Source organism: Lactuca sativa, chromosome 6, assembly GCF_002870075.4.
Source record: "Lactuca sativa cultivar Salinas chromosome 6, Lsat_Salinas_v11, whole genome shotgun sequence".
Classification (NCBI taxonomy): domain Eukaryota; kingdom Viridiplantae; phylum Streptophyta; class Magnoliopsida; order Asterales; family Asteraceae; genus Lactuca; species Lactuca sativa.
Window position 1 is genome coordinate 176425473 of NC_056628.2, and position 23514 is coordinate 176448986.

General features: G+C 32.9%; 2 protein-coding genes across 3 annotated transcripts; one reads left to right on the top strand and one right to left on the bottom strand.

Annotated features, from left to right (window-relative positions):
• The first annotated feature begins 3765 nt into the window (after nucleotides 1-3765).
• Nucleotides 3766-17363, top strand: LOC111890571 (sterol 3-beta-glucosyltransferase UGT80B1). 2 transcript variants are annotated; one of them, XM_023886676.3, is made up of 14 exons: nucleotides 3766-3913; nucleotides 13283-13443; nucleotides 13572-13814; nucleotides 13952-14063; nucleotides 14842-15012; nucleotides 15117-15180; nucleotides 15315-15372; nucleotides 15453-15627; nucleotides 15746-15876; nucleotides 15994-16096; nucleotides 16174-16250; nucleotides 16362-16409; nucleotides 16560-16709; nucleotides 16882-17363. In XM_023886676.3, the coding sequence occupies exons 2-14, from the start codon at nucleotides 13366-13368 to the stop codon at nucleotides 17107-17109; spliced, it is 1638 nt and encodes a 545-aa protein (XP_023742444.1). In that variant the 5' UTR covers nucleotides 3766-3913; nucleotides 13283-13365; the 3' UTR covers nucleotides 17110-17363. The 2 variants fall into 2 exon arrangements, with proteins under 2 accessions (XP_023742444.1, XP_023742443.1); XM_023886675.3 differs by lacking the exon at nucleotides 3766-3913 and adding an exon at nucleotides 11992-13047.
• Nucleotides 17364-21808: 4445 nt separating this feature from the next.
• LOC111890587 (citrate-binding protein) lies at nucleotides 21809-23257 on the bottom strand. Its single transcript, XM_023886691.2, has 2 exons — nucleotides 22985-23257; nucleotides 21809-22210 (listed from the first exon to the last, which is right to left on the bottom strand). The coding sequence occupies exons 1-2, from the start codon at nucleotides 23255-23257 to the stop codon at nucleotides 21827-21829; spliced, it is 657 nt and encodes a 218-aa protein (XP_023742459.1). The 3' UTR covers nucleotides 21809-21826.
• Nucleotides 23258-23514: the final 257 nt, after the last annotated feature.

A 23514-nucleotide genomic window follows, 5' to 3' on the forward strand; every position in this document is an offset into this window, starting at 1 on the left:
ACGCTTAAGATCCACTTGTGGATATAAAGCAAACATCTCAAGTTTGGAATGGACATTTTAATATAAAGATACAAGGTATGCTTTTATATCAAAATGAAAAAGAACGTGTGTATGTGTGTTTACTAAGAACTAGTGGGAGGATAGTTATATTCCTAATCTTGTATGAAAGAGACATACTTAATCATTTGAAATGACATTCCGCCTATGCAAGGTGGTTTTCACTTTGACTCGGAAAGTATTTATAAAATGAAAGACTTAGGAATGACAAGATACATTCTTGGAATGTAAAATCTATAAGAGATGGATAAAGATGAATGTTAAAGGTTTTTTAAATTCTTTTTGCATGAAATGACGATATCTTGAAAGAGGTCAAGATACAGGATTCCTTTGGATGACTCTTTGCATTGTTACATGACAACTTTTGAGTCTGTCTCAAAGGACCTAGCACATAGGTTGAGCTAGATGAAATGATTTATATTCTATTTGCTTGGCAAATGATTCCATCATTTATGTCATATCATGAGATACAAAAATGAATACATGGTTAAGTCACTAGATGATTGTGAGAACATTCTAAGAATACTTAAGAAGAGCTAAGAGAATGTATATGGGATAATTAGTTTAGAATAAAATCTTAATGTAAAGAGCTACATAGGATTTTGATTTCTAAGTAAATATGGATAATTATGAATTATAATTAGATTATGACTTAATTTTGGAATGAAGAGTAAGTTTAGTTGGAATGGGATCCAAGCAAAACATAATGACACAGTCTACTACAAAATAAGAATACATAACTTTTAAAGTTAAAGTTAAATATGATTGGATGACTGAGTTCATTGAAAAACTATGTTGATTTCTGTCATTCAAGGATCACTTAGAAATCTTTGTGACTTCGAGAGTTGACTTATTCAAGGATCACCAATCATATATATATATATATATATATATATATATATATATATATATATATATATATATATATATATATATATATATATATATATATATATGTTGGGAATTCTTTATAAATAAGATTGAATTTTTATAAAGATAATTTGTATGTATATATGAACTAGCCATGAGACAACTTTTGTCTTCTTTGTGCCTTGCCTTTTTCGAAAAATGAGAGGAGACCAAGCATGGTCTTCTTTTGAATTATTTAATCAATTTTACCATGCTTGTAAGAAACATGTCTCATGCTTTTGCTTTATGGTATCTTCTTGCTTTTTGGCCTTTGTATAAGGGAGAGCATGGAAGGTTAGAAAGGAGTTCTTGCAAGCATGATTCTTCTTCTTCTTATTTGGAGCCTAAAACCGAGAGCAATGTGCTCTCTATGGAGCTGCCATATTTTGGATGTTCAAGGCCCTTCTTCTTTTCCATTCTCTTGCATTTTGATGCTAGACAAAGTCCTTTTTTTGCTTCACCTTTGAACATATATTTTGGTATATATTTCAAAGGCTTATGAACAACAAATTACAAGTGTATACTAGCATGTTTTGATGGTTCTACTCTTGCTTGGTGGATACTTCTAGAGAACTCTTGTTTTAGAGTTTCATGCCACACTTCATCAACTTCCAACCTCCCATAAGGATTAAAGTCTTCAAAGGTTGTTATGCTTCCCTTCTATGGTTGTTTTAATCTTTCTAACTCTTGCAAAATGATCATTGGTGGGTAAAATAGTTTTAGTTTTATTCAACATTTTTAAAGATTCTGTAGTTATTTTTACCGGTTGTGAAGCCGAATTTTTAAATAAAAACCCAAGATATATATACCGGGCAGGGCCTGATAACCGACAAATATGTATACCGAGTGGGGCTCGATGTCGAGGGGGGGGGGGGGTAATGGCGGGACCCATTAGATGTTTATTATGTATGGTATGTGGTATATTGGGGAACTCACTAAGCTGTGTGCTTACGGTTTTCAGTTTATATTTTCAGGTACGTCTGGTTCAAAGGAGAAGAGCCTAGGATGATTGCAGTGCACACACCACCTCGTTTCGCATTTTATGTTACTATGATGTATTGGGATGTTATTGATATACTTTGTTCGTTCACCATGATTTCTATGATAATGTTTTGGATAATAGCTTTATTAATTTATAAACAAAAATTTGTAATCTTAATTTTTGGGACGTTACAATAAGGTCGGTTAGGTAGACATGTTTCTTGAACGATTATGAACACCACAACCCCACCGTGGGCGCTAAATTGTTTTGGTCAAAAATTGACCAAGTGTAATTCGACCAAATTATATGAGAGACTGTGGTGTTAGTGCAATATAAGTGTAAAATAATGATCAAAGTGAGACAAGTGAGTTACAAGGAAAGCCTTTGATCGTTTATAGGATCTCCGGCATAAAATATTGGGATGTCATAATGATCACCTGCCTTAATATGTTTAATTGATTTAAAACCGAAATAAAGATGATGAAGGTGATGTGAGTACAAGTGTAATGGTAGAGCTAATCGTATATATTGTGCTAAATACATGTGTTATTTATAGTCTAATGCTAGTAACAAGAAGTCCGAAATTTCTGGGATCCTCCTTGAACAGGTATTTGCATGTTGTAGGACTTAGTATCCCCAGGTTTTAAGCTTAGTTGAAGTGACATTCCATTGAGAATGTGTTTTGTTTTGACTAGTTCTACACATGTGAGGAAAATAAATGAAAATATAGCCGTTATGCGTGTTAGAAATATAATGGTAATAATCAGAATCTGAGGCTTTAAAAATATTTTAGGATCCTAAATATGGTTTTGGGATTCTGTCCCTAAGTGTAATTAAGCATGTTTATTTGAAAGTTTTGTTGATAATAAAGTTATATCAAAAAATTTGTTGTTGATTAAAGAAATTCATATTTAACATGTCTTCATTTTTGCCTATCACTTAGTATGACACATAATATGATCACAAGTGTATAGATCTAAATTTCTATTATTTTTTATTTCTTAAAATTTACTTTTTGTATTTTGTTTATACTATTTGAAGATAACATGAAATAAGATTTATGGTTATTTTGTTCAGTTCTATATGATTTGTGATTGATTTATCTTAAGATATAAAATCCATAATAATATGATATTTACATATTTGTATTATTATCAATGTTTTTTTATTTTCAGCGTAATAATCATAGATATTACTAAATGTGTTGTTGATGTTGGTTATATTAACTTGTTGAACATATAATTATATTTGATGTTCGAGTTTTGTGATGGAAGTATAATTATTATTAGTTAATGTGCATTGTAATGATCATATATAATTTACAATTTGTTTTTCATATTATTATCATAGACTCATATATAATTTACAATTTGTTTTTCATATTATTTTAGTTTTGCGGAACGGCCGCGTATATCCTTACTATTTTATATAATAGGTTCAATAAAAACCAGTGAACAATTCGCCACTATCATCATTAGAGATATTGCATATTTTTGGGAATATGATGTATTAGAAATTTATTTTCTATATCGATATAAAAACAAATTTTGAGGCTGAAACACATGTTGTGTTAGGTATGGGCCGAAACACGAAATATTCAAATTTTAAACACAAAATGGAGACGATTTGTACGACATATTATATTTAAAGTGACAAGGAAAAAAATAAATTAAACAGCCTTTATTCATATTAATAAAAACTTTAACGTGAGTCACGATTAAATCAACTATGTGTCTAACAAATTACAAGCAATTGAAACGTGCCTTGTTCCAATTCGCTACAAATTGTATTTCATTCATGCTATAAACTAAACATAACTAATTAATAGGAGTATCTGAATTTTTGCTACCAAAACCAAGTTTGCAATTACTGCAACGAGATGTGTTTTGTAGTGAAAATAAATAAATAAAATCGAGGGATATCTTTAGAAGACGAGAAAGGGGAATGATCATCGTCTCCACAGAGGTGAGTTTTATATATTTGTGAAGATTGGATATATGTTAAACTTTTAACGTTTTACAGAATCATTCTTTGTATAAATTAATTTAATTATATATTTTTCCGCCGTTCAAAAAAATAACAATTATATATTTACTTGGTTTGTTTATATGCATGGTTTTACTGATACGTGCATGCGATGCGGAGTTGTCAAGTTGTAAAGAGATTTTATATTTCTTTTTTGAACATTGTGAACATATCACTGTTTTTGTGGTTATCTATACATGCCAAGGTTTTGATCAAATAATTGATTTGTGAATGAACATACATATCAAATATACCAAGACAAGGTATTAGCTGCTCATTAGAGCTTTGTACTATGGTCTATGAACAATAGAAACAAATTGATTTAGAGATCTTTTCCCTTGTTTATCAAAATTAGCCAACTACTTGACTAATGGGCTTAGATACATTTGCAAAATATAATAATCTTTAAAAGATAGGTCTTGTACCAAATTTAATTGTGTTTTATGAAGGGCTATATAAAGGTTGCAGTAGTGCCACTTTTGTTGTTGACAAAATACCTGAGTTCCCTTCCCTAGTTCTCTCATCGGTTTTAATGAAATCATAAACTGGACTTGCTAGAATTCAAGTTTTGATGCAAGAACTTGAATATTGATAGTTCATAGTTTCATCCTTAAGTCGGACGTTCGGAAACTATTGCATGTATAGGGAAGAAGGTCTATTAGAATTTTTTTTTTCAAACGGATGAAGACTCATATATTCACAATTCTAGCAAATCGCTAGAAGAAAATAAACAGTTACAAAGGACTCAAAAGTCAAACATTCCAAAAAAACATCGGATTTGGAAGCTCGGGAACTTAACCAGAAAAAGACTCTATCAAACAAGTACTTCTCCTAATTTGAATCCCATCAAACACCACAAAATTTCAGAATCTCCAAATTATCCAACACGTAGATACGGCAATAAAGAAAACCTTTTCTTTTGAGAGATTACTTGGTCATCTACCCAAGAAAGCCATTCTTTAATCGATGAAGAGGACGGGAAAACTAACCAACACCACCGAGCAACAAGAGACCACAAAAACTCTGACACGTGACATGTGATAAAAAGATGGTCTAATGTTTCACCATTCAACCCACAACTTGGGCACATAATAGACTCCAAATCTACTCTTTTTTTTTTTTTTTTGATAAATTAAATTTCATAGGAAGTCTGTCAAGTAATAGCCTCCAAAAAAAATGTTTACTTTTCTAGGAAGGGTATTAAACCATCTAGTAATTTGATCTCCACCCAACACTGAATTGTCGTGAAGAGGCTCTCTTGTAGACTTGACCAAAAAGTCTATAACCGGTTCCAACGAGCACCAAAATCGATTAGGTGAGTCAGAAATGATACCCCTTGTAGCTCTATCATCATCTCACTAAATTGTGTCTCTTCATAGCCACCTCTTATTTGTCTTATCCAATGCCATACCCAATTACCATCTTGCCATCTATCAGAAATGAAGCATTCTTGATCAGTTTCTAGCCGCTATAATATGTGAAATATAAGCAGAAACGGTTGTTCTCCCAACCAAACATCACTCCAAAACTTTATCGGATTCCCTCTACCAAGTCGTCTTTTCTGGAGTGTTGCCATTGGAATGACATTAATAGTATCCATTTTGTGGATCGCAGCTACAATGTTTACCTAAATATATGGATTTCTTCATACACTATTGGCCATAACGCACCCCATCTTCTCCATGAATTGATTTCAACATTCTAGCCCATTTAGTATCGTCATCAACCATAAATCTCCAGTGCCATTTTTGTAATAATGCATTATTAAATGCCTTAAGAGTGCCTAAACCAATGTCAACTTTTTCATGACTTGATAAAACTTGTTCTCATTTTACCCAAGCTAATTTACAGGTTTCACCCTCACCACCCCTAGAAAAAATGACTTCTCAATGCTTCAAGTTTTATATAACACCTTCAAGTAATTTTAAATATCGACATATAATAGATACTAAGGCTTCCAAGTACCGATTTTACTAGAGTAGATCTCCCACCTATCAACGAGCATCTAGCTTTCCAACCCGAAAGCCTTGACTGAAATTTATTTAGTCCACATCTATTATGTTTATATTTACTCCTAATGGAATGCCCAAATAAGGAAACAGTAGTTGACCTGCATTACATCCATAAGTATTTGCTACCTGTTTAACTCAATCCCACTCTACACTAACACCAAACAGAGTGGATTTTTGCATTACATCCATAAGTAAACGGTAGTTGACCCGCATTACATCCATAATTAGTCTATTAGAATATAATAGTATAATTTCCTTGTATCTCATATTTTCATATGTAATAGTTTTCTTATATCACTATAGATAAAAATCCTTATATTCGGTAGTTTACGCTTATAAATAGTTGCTTAGGGTTTCTTTGTACTGATAACCAGAACCATTATTCAAAGAAATATTTCATGTATTATCTTGTTTATAATATGGTCTACTTTGTCTGGTCCCCAATGTATGACTTGTTGGGATTAATGATACAAAAACAATTATGTAGTCATGCATGAAACAATTTGATAGTTTAAAATTCTATATTCTCAATAGATACGGATACAATTAGAACAAACTTAAATAAATAATTGGTAACCTTAGCATGTTAAAATTACCATCTAAAATATGTTGTTGTCTTTTACTGGCGAGCAATTATCAAGAACATGTAATGTAACATTCCAAAAATTAAGACCAAAAATTTCATTTTTAGTTTAATAATTCATAAAACCAATAATATAAAAACATCCCATGTCAAAATCAAAGCGTCAATAATCAAAAACATGTTATTATAAAACAATATCAGAGTGTAATCCAAAGATCTCATGTGCGGAAAACATAGTGTGATGCACTGCGATCACCGACTCCTTTCCTTTGAAAACGAAGTACCTGAAACCAAAATGAAAACCGTAAGCACGAAGCTTATTGAGTTCTCCAAATATCACATATCATACATATCAACATGCCACCTAGCATATTTGGGTGTTGCTCTACCCCTTCGGTCTCTTTCAACCGGATACTACCATACATAACTGTGATCCATACAAAACAATCATATATCATAATCAAATAAAATGATATGTGCCAAAACGTAGTTTTGCCATTATGCCATGGGCTGCAACGTGGTCTTTCATGTCAGGCCGGGGGCCACTCCCTTTGGTCTTACAAACAAGTGCCAAGAGCCACCTCCTGGTCTTCCATGCAAGCATCACAAAGACAACTAGTATATATACTATTCTACTTAGCTAATCAGCATACAGTGTGTCAGGAGCCACCTCCTGGTCTTTCATACATATTACCTAGGGCTAACCCTCGAGTCTTCCTACAATACATAATAGCATACAGTGTGATAGGAGCCGCCTCCTGGTCTTTCATACATAATGCCTAGGGCTAACCCCCAGGTCTTCCTACCATACATAAACTACATGGGTGGGAATTGGTGCCTTAGACTCATACAAACAGTGGGGAGACTCACCTCACACTGCTGAAGTCCCGCAAATAAATCCTTGGCTGCTGGCTGACAGATCCCCAAACTGTCAATCATCAAAACAGCATCCAGTTAATGATTGGGTTCCAATGCATAACCATAAGTCCATACTTGGGGTAAAAATACCAATTTACCCCTAACCTAGCTTGGTCCAAAGCCAAGGCCCAAACTCAAACTCTAGAGGCCTAAAAGCCAAATAATCAACCAAGGCCCATTTATGGCCTAATTTTCCAAAATGGGCCCAAACCCCCTTACATGGGCCTTAGCCTAAAGCCCATTCAAAATCCTAGTCCATACACTTAGCATTTCCGATGGTCCAATATCTCATAACCATTAAGGCCCAATTATAGCCCACCTATGACCCAATTTTCCAAATTGGGTCCAAGCCTTTCCAATGGGCCTTATACTAAAGCCCAGAAACTTCCTTAATCCACAAACTTGTTCCCATTTAGCCCATGAAGGCCCACTACAACCTACTCCAAGAAATGGCCCATCAAGAACCCAAACCCAATTAGGGTTTTTCACATAAAATGAAAATTAGGGTTAAGTTTTCCTACTTAATCCATTAAGTCCATCATTCTACTAGGTAACTCATACGGTGTGGTCAAGTGTAATTCATTATTCAATTCTAATGGCCCAAAACGCAGGTCCTGATAATTCTAAACAAGCATATTCACAATTAGGGTTTTATAAACCCTAATTAGGGTTTCCAACCCAATTAAGTGCCAACAAAGTTCCAAATTAGGTTTTTAGTTTAATTAGGATTTCATTAGGTCGGACACCACCTATTGCCACCTCGGGCGGTGGTGGTCGGCTGCGGCTCACGGCGGTGGTGGTGGCGATTTTTGCCAAAAATCCATGCACTAACCCTACATGAGTAATCCCACACCAAAGCACACACATATAAATGCACACAACCACCTAATGCGGTGGTTGGCGATGGCAGGAGGCGGCAGCCACCGCCTCACGGCGGTGGTGATGGTTTTTCTTGATTTTTCGGCCGAGACACACCCACACAACGAACAACAACATCAGATTATACACATACATGCGACCCAAAAGCTGAAATGTCCACTACAACCTCCCTCAGGGCGGTGGATGTTGGTCGGAGCAACAGGAACAAGCCCTACAGGCGGCGGTTGTCGTGACTGTGGCGCAACACCAGAGCAATGGAGGAGAAGTGTTGAGACCGCGCTAATAACAGCAATAGCAGCGGCAGAAAAGGGCCCCACTCGGTGTTTGTTGACGGCAACGAAAGCATCCGACGTTGCTGGGAACGACAGTCGCGACATCCGGTGGTGGTTCTATCTTCACGGAACAGTTTAGCGGTGATAGCACTCCGGTCGTTCATGACCCATGCATCAACGTCTACGTTTCCATCTCCGGCTTCGGTGGTTCTCTCTTTCCGCTGGTCACGACATCACCAACAATGGTTGTGGCGGTGACGCTCGACGGCAAAGCTGAGGGCAAAGGAACGGCGGCTGAACTTATCATTGTGGCGGCGACGACTGGAGATAGGAGTAGGGTGGCGGCTGGAGAAGAGCTCAAAGTGGCGGCTAGCAAGATTTTAGGGTTAGGATTCAACGATGTGGAAGGCACAGGTTTGATCCCGTGTTCCAAATGAAACATTGAAGCATTATTACAAGTTTGGCCCCTGATCCATAAAATCTTCTCAACTTTAATCCAATATTTACCATTCAGCTCCTAGCTTCCAAAAGTCTTTTCAATTTAAATCCAGAATTTACTCTTTAGCCCTTGCTTCCATATTTCCTTTCATAATAAGTCCTAATAATTACCAAGCAGCCCCTGTCTTCAAAAATCCTTTCAATTTAAACCCATAATTTACCAAACAGCCCTCAACCCTCAAAATTCTTTACAAATTAATCCGGAATTTACATTTTAACCCTCAACTTCTAAAATTATGACAGTTAACTCCTCAAACCAACACCTTGCTAAATTATTATTGATTTTAGGGCTACTATTCATTCATTACTTTGTCTATTTATTTATTTAATAAATGGGGTGTTATATGTAACCTTATATATGATCCAAATAGAACAGGAACAATAGTTGCTAGATTGACTCACAAATGAACACCAATCCTCCTTTGACAAACAAATAAGAGGGAAGGACAGGTTAACGGTGCCCCATGTAGGGAAAAGAATGGGGAAATAATTTTATACACTAGAAACACTATGAATACTATTACAACATGATATAAGGACAAATATCAAAGATTAAGTCTAAGCAATTTTATAGTAGTTAGACATAATTCGATCAAGAATACTACATGTATCATTATGTATCAATTCCAAAAGAATCATTGGTGTTTCTTCTAACAATATGGAGAATGCATGAATCAACCTTTCATAGAGCATGTAAATCAAAACAAGTATGAGTTGGATGATGTCAAGTTCTTTCCCACTATAAAAACTTGTTAGATGTTTATGTATTAATGGTGATTATGTCACAAATCAAAGAAGTGGTTTTGAAACCTTGCCATGTAAATACGTCACAAGGATTACCACAAAAAAGACATTCGAGCGAAAGGGACATTTAATGAAAATGGATTATCAACCAATCTATAATCCATATGAAAAGTGTACATAATAAAGTAATGGTTTTCCAACCAAATGATGTCTTAAAACACGATTGGCATATGGAAAACACTAATTCTAAATTAAATGAGATAAAATTGATCATCATGAGTAACTCCAAGTCATCATGAGCTTCCTTTAACACTTTTATGTTCCTACACATAACAAGATATGTTAATATCTTATACCCATAAATTTTGAAAATGAAAATCCTATCATATTGTTATACTTAACAGGATTTGTCTCACTGGCCTTTCATTTCTTCACCTTAGCTAGATAGGCAAACAATTTCTCTTTCAATTCCTTTTCCCTATCTGGTAGTAATCAACATCTTTCATAGAGTGTTTATTCTTCTTTGATTGAGTAGCAACCTCTTAGGCAACTCTTTTTTCCTTTGCATTTCTTCTTTCCATGTGATATCTTCTTCGCTATTCCTTCCCTGATGATTAGTATTGAGGAAGTCTTAAGGATGTTCCTATTGGTAGTTTTAAGCATCACATACAACTACGAGATAGATTTCTCACATCCATTTATATTATAGTTGATTATATGACTTGGGAAAAGTATCCAAAATTAGTATGAATACTAATTTTGTGCCTATAGGAGACCATAACTCCTCAATTAGGTCAATGTACGTCTTCATTTTGAAAACATGAGTGTTAACATATTGACCTCCCTCAATCTTGCATGTGTGGAACAATTTAACTATCTCATACAATCCATGTTTATCTTGTTGTAGAAACATGTTTTTTTAGCTCGTTAAGAATCTCAAATATTGCATAGTTCTTCATATCCTTATGAAGGTCTACAGTCATTCATAAGGGCAAGCATTAGGCATGTGACTTCATTATGCTCGTTGAACTTCCTAGTCCAAACATTTTGAGAAGTGGTAGGAGCATTTTAAGAGGTTCATCTCGAAAAGTATTTTCAATGACGTGTATCTTCTTTTCGTGTTTGATAACAATCCTCAAGTTACAAGTTTGAGCTAGACCTTGCTCGGACCGCACTATAATAGTCTTGGAACACGGACCGCTCATATCCTTGGTTGTCTATGTTTCGTTAGTTCCTATTAACAACACATGTGGTCCTTGAGCCTTGCTTCCTTATAACATTTATAAGGCTTTATATTGGTCGTGGTAATCAACCTATTTGTTCACTACTCACCCTAATTGTGCGACCCAATAAGCTAAATTGATGGTGGTAATAACATAAACACGTCATGCATATGAGCATATATACATACTCCAACATGTGTATCATGATTCTTACTTTGCCATGTCTTGTTTACATGGGATACATATCAATTTCCATCTCTTACAAACTCTCCTTTTTCATTAACATCAACAACACATGGATCAATACATAGTCTACTTGAAACTTTTTTTTTTAAATAACTTACACACATCCACTAATCAACTCATAAATTTACATCTTCTGTCAACAATGAAAAATGAACCTGTAACCTTTGATTGATGAACACCTATCCATCAATTCCTGATACTGTTAAATCAAACACTTTTTGGTTTATTTCCTCTATAGGTATATGTATTGAACATCTTTATGGCATGAGCATGATAGATTTTGATGCCAGTTGGTGTAAGAGCTCCATCACATTTTCTACCACTTTTTTTTTTAACTTTGGCTCACTTTTTCATTAATTAGTCGTTAATATATCATAGGGTATTGATAATAGGCTTGTACCTCTTTATCAACTAAAGCTCTATTTAATGAAATAATGCAAATGTAATAAACAGTGCACAATTAAGAACAATAATATCGTAAAAGCTATCTATAGAGTATATGGCTACTCATTTAACAAAACTTTTATAAAAACAAGATCCATAATTTTCTATATATCATAGTTCTCCTAATTTACCCTACACGATATTACCTTTTTGCCCCTGCGACCATCATCGTTCAAAAGACCAAATATAGTATTATGTGGACCAGAAAAGAAAATGAAAATGCCCAAGAAGCAAGAGGTCCAGTTCATCACAAACACAACAGAGAAGAATAATTTCTATTGGTCAAATTTACTAAAAAACCCAACAAACAAATTTCCAGTCACATGTTCCTCGACAAACGCAGGAAGCAGAATTATAGCAATTCTCATATGTATCGCCATACCCACCATTCATAGAAGCTCAATCTTGTGGAAAACCTTCAAGTCCTTTTCTTGATCTTATTTTATTATTAATTTTATTTTATTTTTTAATTATATGAATTAGTCGCACCTTAATTGACGGAGTAGTGGTCAATCGTTAATCGATATAGTTTTCTTGTATGGGTCTCTCCGAGTCCTCTGTTTTGTGTGTTTGTCGTCAGAAAAATTGCGTCTTGAATCTTTTCGCAAACAAGAGCGGGTCTGCTGATACACGCAATTGAAAATCTTCAAAAAGAAGGAAAGAACTTCAATTTGTGGGATTCTTAAATCGAGTTAGCTTGTTTTTCTTGCGTTGTTCATCCCGTTAAGTCCGCTGGGTTGCGTTTTGTTTAATAATTGTTGAATCTGATTCGAGAAGGCTCCAGCTTTGCGAATCTGCTACAACTCAGATTCGAAGGAAGCGTTTTCTTGAAGGGTTTTGGTGGGTTTTTGTTGACTTTTCATCCTTTTCGAGTATTAGGTCTACTGAGATTCCAATTCCTTCAAGGGTTTTGCTGGGGTTTCCTTAATTAAGCTCGTCGCATCAATTTAGGAATTGGGAATTCCAAAATTCCTAGTTTCGTTGTATCGGAGCATTAGCCATTAGGTCAGAAATTATCTGTGTTCTTGAAGTCTATCAAATGAAATGGATAGTGATGTGATTGGGGAGAATTTAAGTACAGAAAATTTCGAAGTTAGAGATGAAGAATCTTATGTTGCTAGCACTTCTAATGAGATTGAAAACCTTAGTACAATTTCAAGTAGTTCGCCAATGAGACATACAGATGTTTCATCACCTAAAGAGATCTTTAAATCCAAGGAATTGAGTCATAGTGCTCCACCACATCCTAGAAAGGGTTTGTTCCCAAAATCTAGTATTACATTTCATACCTTTTTGCTACTTGTTTATAATTTAACTTACATAATCTTGTTTTGAATCAATCCCACAACATTTCAAACCATTTTTTTGCATTATAGTTTATGCAAAATGGTTAATCTTTCGATGCATGTCAAAATCAGTACAATCTGTCAATCATGTCTTGTCTTTCATGAGTACTATTTCACTTACATAATCTTTAATCCTTTTTGAAGCCTTGGATCATAGTTCAACAGCACCTTCAACAATACGTAGAAATCTATTCCCTGAAAACAAGGAGGCTGCATATTCAAGGTCTATGACCGAAAAATGGTGGACACAATCATGGATTCCAAGACATGAACTTAAATTAGATCGATTGTCTGAACGTGAAAAGGTAAGCATTGAATTCAAAAGTTCAAAGAAACTTGATGTTAAACCACTATACTTGAGAACAAAATCAATTATCATTTTGTAAATGTTTGTATAATTTATATTTGGGTTCTTTTTCATAATTTGTTTCAGCAAAAGCTTATTGTGGAACTTGTGAAAATTCAAAGTGATGGAACAGTGGAGGTGGATCTATCCAAGAGTGCACCAGTAGCTTCAGAGTTATTTGAGTATCAAACAATTGAAGGGTTTCATCCAGACATGGAATTCATTGTCACTGATTCCAATAAATCGATTCCTAAATTAAACATTGCAGTTCTTGTAGTTGGAACAAGAGGAGATGTTCAACCTTTTCTTGCTATGTCAAAACGACTTCAGGCATGTCTTTTTTGGAAAAGAGAACAATTTATTCTTTTTGGAAAATGTCATTTTCTATTTTTCATTGCCAAATAACATATATTTTTTTTGTTATTTATGATAATAAAAGGTTTTATAATATATATATTTATTTGCAGGAGTTTGGTCATCATGTTAGGCTCGCAACACATGCAAACTTCCGGTCTTTTGTAGAGTCGGCTGGTGTTGACTTTTATCCTTTGGGCGGTGATCCTCGTATTTTGGCCGGATGTAAGAGGTCTTTTTCATTATACAAATTGGGCCCCACTTATATACATGAGATCATGACATGACATGTCATGTCATTGTACCGTGTGTTCTGTCATGTCATGTCATTGTACATGACATGTCTGTCATGTCTTGTTCTTACATGACATGATATAACAAGTTTTTTGGTATGACAGAACAAGTTGTAATGTCATATCATTGTTCTTGTCATTGTACTGTGTTCTGCATGTGAGAACATACATGACATGACAGAACGCATGACAATTTGTTTTGTCATGTCATTGTACTGTGTGTTCAGTCATGTCAGAACAAAGCATACATGACATGACAGAACAAGTTGTCCTGTGTTCTGTCATGTCATTGTATTGTGTTCTGTCATGTTAGAACAAAACATATATGACATGACATAACAAGTTGTCATTTGTTCTGTCATGTCAATGTACTGTGTTCTGTCATTGTTCTGACATGACAGAACAAGATTTGTTCTGCCACGTCACTGTTCTGACGTGATATGTGATGTCAGAACAAGTTGTACTGTATCCTGACATGGCATTGTACTAGTACCAATATCAGTGAGACGAAAACTACAATTTTTTTGTCCCACCGAAAAAGGTGGGACATAGACCCGCACTCGATCGTTCATCTGTGCAAAAGACATAAATGCCCTCCGTATATATAAAATGTATTTCGACTTGCTTTCAATGTAATCACAATTCACAAAGCAAGATATTTTTTTGGTGTCATTAGTTTAAGACATTGTTGTATTTATTAAAAACTTCAGATATGGCAAGGAATAAAGGTCTTATTCCATCAGCACCTGGTGAAATAATCATTCAAAGAAAACAACTAAAAGCAATTATCGAATCTCTTCTTCCTGCATGCACACAACCAGATTTAAAAACGGGTCAACCTTTTCGAGCTCAAGCAATCATTGCAAATCCTCCTGCTTATGGTCACTTCATATTCATATTTTCATATTATTATTCTTTTTTCTGATTATTATAACAATATTTCGGTGTCTAAATCAATAAAATGGTGAAAATATACTTTTGACAGGACATGCACATGTTGCTGAAGCTCTTGGTGTTCCTCTTCACATGTTCTTTACAATGCCATGGACGTAAGTTTTGATTAAATTTGTATCAAATACAACATTTTTGATGGATAATAATAATAATATAATTATATTTTAGTTTTTTTAATAATAAAGAAAAAAAAAAATTCTTAGTTCTTACATCTCCTTTGTATAGGCAGGCCGACATCTGAGTTTCCTTCCCCCTTAGCACGGGTCCCACAAAGTGCTGGTAATTGGGTACGTTTTTTTTTTTTTTTTTTTCGTTTCTCCAAAATAATAATAAATTTATAACTATCTAATTTTTTTTGGGTATCTAGCTTTCATATATAGTTGTAGATCTTCTAATTTGGTGGGGAATAAGAGGATATATAAACGACTTTAGAAGAAAGTTAAATCTTGCTCCAATTGCTTACTTTAGCATGTATCGAGGCTCAATTTCTCATTTCCCAACTGGGTATATGTGGAGTCCTCATGTTGTATCTAAACCTAAAGGTATATACATTATACATAATTTATAATTATAATTACGTGTTGTATTTTAGGGTATTGTTTATATGATATGAGAAGAATTGAAGATGTAATTTCGTGGGTCCCATTTACTTGTATTCAGATTGGGGTCCACTGGTTGATGTTGTTGGTTATTGCTTCTTGAATCTTGCTTCCAAGTATCAACCACCCGAAGAGTTTATTCAATGGATTGGAAAAGGATCAAGTCCGATATATATTGGATTTGGAAGCATGGTATGTCGACTAAATTTAAATAAGTACAATTTTGACTTTTGAAGTCAAAATTGAGTAATTTTTTGATATTGAATTGTTGGTTGTAATGTTGTGTAAATTATTTTGTTTATTTTTAAGCCTCTTGAAGATTCAACGAAGACTACAAATATCATTTTGGAAGCTTTAAGAAGGACAGGTCAAAGGGGGATAATTGACCGAGGTTGGGGAGATCTTGGGACTTGTAAGTTTCTTCTCAATTAAAAATTAAATTAAATTGATTGTTTTTTTTTTTATTGTTGGGTAAAATTGGAATTTCAGTTCCCGAAATCCCGGATGATGTTTTTCTTCTAGTGGATTGTCCTCATGATTGGTTGTTCCCTCAATGTGCAGCTGTGGTGAGTTATATGTTAACATGACTTTTAATATTGTTACTGATACTGATACTGAACATGGTACTGATACTGATACTGATGATATTGATAAATTGAAATTTTTTGAATTTGTAGGTTCATCATGGTGGTGCTGGAACGACTGCAACAGGATTGCGGGCCGGGGTAATATTTAAATCTTGTAACATTTTTTTTAAGAAAAAGTTCAAAAAAAAAAAAAAGTTCAGTAGCTAAATTAATAAACTACTAAATTAATAAAATGGTGAAAATTACAAGTTTGTTTTTTCTTAATATGTTTGTAATATGAAAATGCAGTGTCCTACAACTATTGTTCCTTTCTTTGGAGATCAATATTTTTGGGGGGATAGAATATATAATAGAGGACTGGGGCCCACTCCAATTCCAATATCTCAACTTACAGTTGAAGCACTTTCAGATGCGATAAATTTCATGCTACAACCCGAGGCAAGTAAAATTATTAGTTTTTATTTTTTATTTTTTAGTCATAAATCAACTTTTATTTTCAAATGATTTTAAATATGTTCGTATGCAATTAATTTGCAATATATGTTATTTGATTAAAGTTTGTTTTTATAAAATAACGTGTTTTCTTTATTTGTGGTTGGATTTTAAATAGGTGAAAACTCGAGTAATGGATTTGGCAAAGCTAATAGAGAATGAAGATGGTGTTGCTAATGCAGTCAATGCATTTCACCGCCACCTGCCGCCAGATATGCCGCTGTCACCACCGCCATCTTCAAAGCGACATGATGATGATGATGGGTATGATCATGATGATCATCCGACTCTTTTACAATGGTTCTTTACTCAGATCGGATTACATTGTGGCTGTGGTTCATCTTGAAAATAGAAGACGATTTCAAATCCCCTATTTTTTTACAACTTAATTATTGATTTCTTTGGGTTTTGGGTATTTTTTAAAATTTGGTATTTCATTCAATTTGTTCATGGTTTTTGAGCACCAACGAATAAGGGTTTATCTACATATGGTGATGGTTTGTAACGAGATTTGTTTTGTTATGTTTTTCTAGGGTTGTGTCAGTTGTACATGGTGCATGGACAGTTGTACATTTGTGTAGAAATGGTTTATTTTATTCAGTTTTGTTTTTCTTTACTCTTAGTAAACGAGTTTTTTCAAATAAGTTTTTGACTACTTTGTTAAATACGATATATTTTAAACGATATATTCTTATATCAAGCTTATTATTTGGTAGTATATCTTCACTTTAGTAAAATATTTTATAGATGATAATTTTGTCTGTATTTCTCAATGTATTTTTGAAGATCATAATGTTGTCTATATGTATCAAACTTATTTGGTAGTATAATCTTGTACAAAACTCATTGAGCTTTTATAAGATTTAAACAAAATTAAGGTTTTTTTTTTTTCAATAACCATCAATATTGCAGGTTTTATTTGCAAATTTGGCACAACTTTACAAAATCATCAAAACGACTTTAAAAAAAAAAATCGTACGTTTTACTTGTGAATAAGCAAAAAGCTTTTTGTTACTTTTTTATTTTTATTTATTTATTTATTTATTTTGTGGTAGAATTCTTTAAAGACAATTTATACATCAAGAAAGAGCTTTCAAAATGAAGTGGTATATTGAGAAAGGTTTCAACAAAAATATGGTATACAAATGAATAAAAAATTTATTAGGTCACTCGGCCCATAAGGCCCATTTTGAAGCCTACTATTTAGTATTTCTCAAAGAAAAAACACACCCTTTTTTTGTCGAACTCTTGTAAAAACCTTAGTATATTAGACTAAACTAGATTATGACCCGCGTTTAACGCGGGAACACATAAATAAAATACAAATTTATATACATATTACAAAATAATTATAAAAAAGTAGGATTATTGGTATTATTGAAATGTATAGAAATTACACTAAAATAGGTAAATATGTATAGCGTTGAAGGACCTCTTTATAGACAACATTTTTTGTTTTATTAGTTCTATGACATTGCTTGTCACATATAAGTATCTTCAAACATTTTTTACTTGTGACACGGAAAACAACTATATATAGTCAACCATGCGTGAAAATGGGTCTACACAAGTATAATCCAACATTTGACAATGTACTTTCAAAATACATTGTTATTTTATGGCTATATTGCGAAATATAACTATTTATTTCAAAAAATAGCAACTTATTTATGTTCTTTCAAAATGAACCAGATAAAACCCCCCACAATATTAAATATAAAGAAACTATAACCAATAAATCTGCAACGAAGCTAATTATCTCATCCACTTCATCTCTAATATCAGGTCTTTTTTTCCTTAATCTAAGTTATTGTCACTATCATCGGCAATGTTAAGATTTATTGACGGCTTCTTTTTTATTTTAGGGATAATATGACAGAAATCATTTATCAGGTCCATCATTTATGTTTATATCTTCGTTTTTTTTTTGTTGATTTTGATATGCCTTCTTTGGTTTACCACCATTTTTTTCAGGCTCCTTTTTTATGAAATAACATTTTTTTTTGTGAAATTCGTTCTCTGGTTTTGAGTATGTGCAGGTACATTGATTTTTTTGAAGTAAAGAAAGTAAGGTTTTTGTTCGATGTTGGTTCCTAGGTTTGGTTCTTATTTTTTTGTGATTTCTCATAATCCATTGTGTTTTATTTTCCATCTTTATCTACAATCTTTATGTATAAAACACTTTATCCATATAGTCATTCACTACAAGGTTTAATGAAGGAAAAAAGAAACACCCCCTTAGTTTTATTTACTTTGCAGATTATCGAGCCTCCATGCAAAGCTTACAACATAATGAAAAAAAACAAAAAACTCTTATGAGGTAAATGCCAGTTACGATTCTACCCCTTTTCCTCTTGTAACAATTATCTCACTTCAAAACATCTGTTTTTGTGTTTCAACATATTATTGATAGCATGAAAGATCCAAGCATTGTTGCATTTTGGTTAATCAAAATACCTCAAATTATGGGAGGATTTAAATATGATGATGAGGTCAAACATAAAATATGGTGGTAATACAAGGTTCTTCTTCTTCTTTATTATTTATTTACTTATTTTTTAATTCAACTTTATTACGAAAGTAAATAACTTCTTTTGTTGATATTAGTGTTTCTTATTTAGAAAAATATGTGATTTGATCAACTTCGTGATGCTATAGCAATGAGAAAACTTGGATGAGTAGGAAGTGAGATAAATTTATAATTTATTAACTTCAATGAGAAATTAATTAATTACAAATTTGTTATTGAATTTGAAATACAAGAGGGATTATATCAATGGATCATGAACATGCAAGAAATGATCCGGTGGTAGTAAAGAACATTCCTTACTATAAAGCAAAGTGCAAGTTAGAGGCAGAAGTGACGAAGCTCAGTCCACCACCATGACCTCAAAACTGAGGGGGGGGGGGGGGGGAGGATCAGTATAAGCAAAAGTTTTTTCATTTATCTTTAGTAATTTACATATTTGGTCCTTGTATTTAGTTGTTTTTTTTTCGTTTTGGTCCCTAAAAGAATGAGGTTGTAGTTTTTGGACCTTGTTTCACTGTTTCATAAAACTTTTATGATTGTCTAAGTTAACAGCCTAGCTATTAGTTTTTTTTTTAAATGACCATTTTGCCTTTGAACCAAAACTAAAAAGCATATAGCATAACAACAAAATTTATATTTTTCTTTTTTTTTTTATCTTTTTTTTTTTACTTAAGTTTAGAGTAGATTACATTTTTGGTCCTTGAGTATACCTGATTTTTTTTTTTCTAGAAGGTTCTGAGGGGCGTTTTTTGGTATTTCAGGGTCAAATGTTGACTCTAGTTGAGTACACACTTCTGTTATATCGTGCATTCTTACCTGCCCATGTATGGTACCAATTCTTTTTGAACACAGAATATGGGAGCCTATTTTCATCTTTCACAATATGACTATATTTAACTTTAAATCTCACATCAATTGTTAAGAAAGTATATTTCTTATTCTTATTTTGTTACTACCGGAGACATAAGAAAACTTTCTAATGAGGGCGTTCATGTCTTTTGTATAACCCGTCTGTTATATTATGTCATGTCATCTCTTGTCTTATCAATTGATTTTTTACAAAGGTATACACACACATGTAACATCATAATTTCATTTTATATAACATCCAATTTTAACATTGAGTTTACTGTTCCCGAAAATAGGATCATAGTTACCGATTAAAAAGATGGAACCAAGAACCAAGCACGACATCAATTTTTTTTTTCAAAAACAACATTATACATCCAAATTATAAGTATTCAATAAAGAACCATACGAATGAGTAAAAACATATAAATTCGAAAACAATATCAAACTTACAGATTAAAAAGATTTAAGGAAGAAGTACATACATTTATTCAACTAATTAGACTGATGGGAAGGTTGAAGTTTTTTTTGCATTTGTTTTCTGCGGAGGAATTATGACATAATGTTTGTGTAAATCGATTATTAAAAAGGTTTGAAATATATATACAAGTAAATATGATGAAAATTAGCAGATAATCAATTGAAATCCTATTAAACTTAAAATAGAAGATATCATGCTTGAAAATGTATTGGTTCATAATAATATCGGAAACTTTTGAAATTTGAAATTAATAGTTTCCGAGATTTTAACATATAATATATTTGGAAATCAATTTTGAATGGAAATAGAGCTTAAATTTAAGGTTTACATTAATAAGGAACCAATTTTGTAGTTGTAAGTTTGGAAATAATTCAAGTATCATTTTCATTCAATTCCTACATTTAATTTCCTAATATAACGTGTTGACTTGTTGTTTGATCAAGGTGACGTAAGCAAATTGATCTAAGGGTGTAAAACATATAAAGAAAACACAATCAACGGTTCAGATTGTTTTAAATGATGTCATAAGGTTTCTCTTTTAATAATATTTAAAGATTATATTTCTCTACATATATTTGGTTTTACGAGTATACATGATAATAATAATGATTTTTTTTCATCCATTTGTCCATTATAAACCTTGGTGATTCCTTCTATAAAATAAATAAAACAATTAAAATCGTCTTTTACACAAATACCTTATACTAGTTAAGTTCAAATGACATGGACTCTAATAGAAACCCTAACCCATGGTATGTAATCTTGACAAAATTAGTCGGTAGCTTCTATATAGATAGCAAGATGCTGAAAGTTGTAGCTTCTGTATGGGCATAATTGTTCGGAAAATATAGCCTTAAGCTTTTGAAAGGTGTTAAATGATATAAATCATAAAAGCCAGAAGCTATCTGGAATAAACTTTTAGTTCATGAGTTTTTTGTTTAAAATAAAAGTTTTAAGGTTATTCTCACGAACACAACTTTTTCTTTAAATCATTTTTTTTTGTTATAAGCTACAACCCTTTAAAAAACATCATGTTAAGACCAATGGGCGAGGCAACATGAAACCGTTACAAACACAATTTACCTTTTTTTTTACATACACGTTCAACTTCAATAAAATATCATGTACAATAATACTTTCATAATATATATAGATCACATATACAACATCTAAATTCTTCTTATATACATATCATATACATGTCTATGACTTCTTGTATATTTTGATGTCTCTCCACCTCGATTCCATATATCGACTCGTGTCACTCGGTGCACCATAAACACCACACTTAAAATACAAGTCTCCGGGACCTTCATCATGTGATTCAAACTTCTTCACGTCATTGATGTAAACCATTATTTTTCCTTCATCAACATTGTGAATTAAATTCACCTTGAACCATTTATCATATAAATTAGTAGCAATTACTTCCCCATTGTAATACCTCATGTCTCCATTATAGATCCTTAGTAATATTGTTGTGTTACCTTCGGCTGCACCATGGATTTGCACAATCGTAGCACCCGAAGTTCCATGTGGTATGAATGCATAGCCTTCGAATTGCCAAATCCCCGAAGTGTAGTCTGGCTGCATAGTAAAACATCAAAAACCCGTATTAGCAACAACTTTATTCCACTATAAATATAATACAGGTAAAAAAAATTCAACTACGAATCACTTTTGTTATCCAATTTGTCACGGGAAAATCACAAAAATAGCAAAAGGGGGGAAGAGTTTTTACAAAATTACCATCTTTTTAATAAGATGACTGCGAAATTGTTCTTTTAATGACATAACAAGTATAAAAATAAGCAAATTCATTGGAAATTTATGTGTTTTACAAAGATATGAAGGATATCACAATAATATGATTTTTTATTTTGTGTTCTATTGTGAAATTGATAGTTTTATTTACAAAGAATGTCGTATAATCTTATATGAATGATACCTTTCAATAAAATTTTCAAGCGTTTTTTAAACCAAAAAGTTCTTTAAAGTTGAAAAAACTATCGAAGGAGCTTCTCAAACCAAAAAGTTTTCAAAGAACTTGTTAATTAACAAATATTTACCAAGAGTTTTTTCAATGATCAAGCGAGTGTCATATGTTTTCAACCAATTATAAATAGACAATTTATTGTGGGTTTTATTGTTTGTAAATTGAAGAGCTCACTTATTCCAAATATAAAAGAGAGTTTTTCCAATTGTTATTTATGAAAAAGCCATTCTAGTTTGAATGCTCTAAGGATTTTAATAAAAAAAATCCTTGGTTATACGACATGTATTGATTACTTGTACCGTACAAGCAAACAATGCATATCCTTCATATCCCATGTTAGAAAAATTTGATTAAAAAAAGCTTACTTTTATTTGAACTTCGGTTCTGGGTCGTGTGTTGCTTCCACGCTCGAATGGCTTATCGTTTGAATAGACCCAAAACCGACGAATACCGTTATGGAAACTGTATCTGTCTGTGAGTGGGACGTTGTACGGTTTCTGGTATATGAAGCTACTTGGTGTCAAGGGGACATTGGTAAACCCTTGTGTGGGATCAATAGCAAACACCTTTAAACCATCATTTAGTAAACTCAAATTTACAACTAAGAGAAGCAGGCTGCAACCACAAACTCTCTTCATTTTCTCTCTAGGGTTTGCTTGATGTACAAGTGTTGTTGATACATAGGGCAAAGTTAATCATGGTTTATAGGAGGACAGGGAGAGAAAGGTGAATTGTTTTTATGGGTATTGTACAAAAGTAGGGCAAGAGAATTTGAAGGTTGTTTGGTCTGATTCTTCCTTTTGTTTGGTCTGATTCTTCCTTTTGTTTTATTTCAATGATTATTTCTGTATAAAATAATATTTGAAATACAAAGTAATTTATGTTAACAATAACT

Coding starts and splice junctions, on each gene's coding strand:
- LOC111890587 (XM_023886691.2), bottom strand. CDS start 23,257: ATGAAGAGAGTTTGTGGTTGCAGCCTGCTTCTCTTAGTTGTAAATTTG. Junction 22,211..22,984: donor GAACCGAAGTTCAAATAAAA/GTAAGCTTTTTT, acceptor TTTACTATGCAG/CCAGACTACACTTCGGGGAT.
- LOC111890571 (XM_023886675.3), top strand. CDS start 12,837: ATGGATAGTGATGTGATTGGGGAGAATTTAAGTACAGAAAATTTCGAA. Junction 15,181..15,314: donor TTCTTTACAATGCCATGGAC/GTAAGTTTTGAT, acceptor TTGTATAGGCAG/GCCGACATCTGAGTTTCCTT. Junction 15,628..15,745: donor TGTTGTATCTAAACCTAAAG/GTATATACATTA, acceptor ACTTGTATTCAG/ATTGGGGTCCACTGGTTGAT.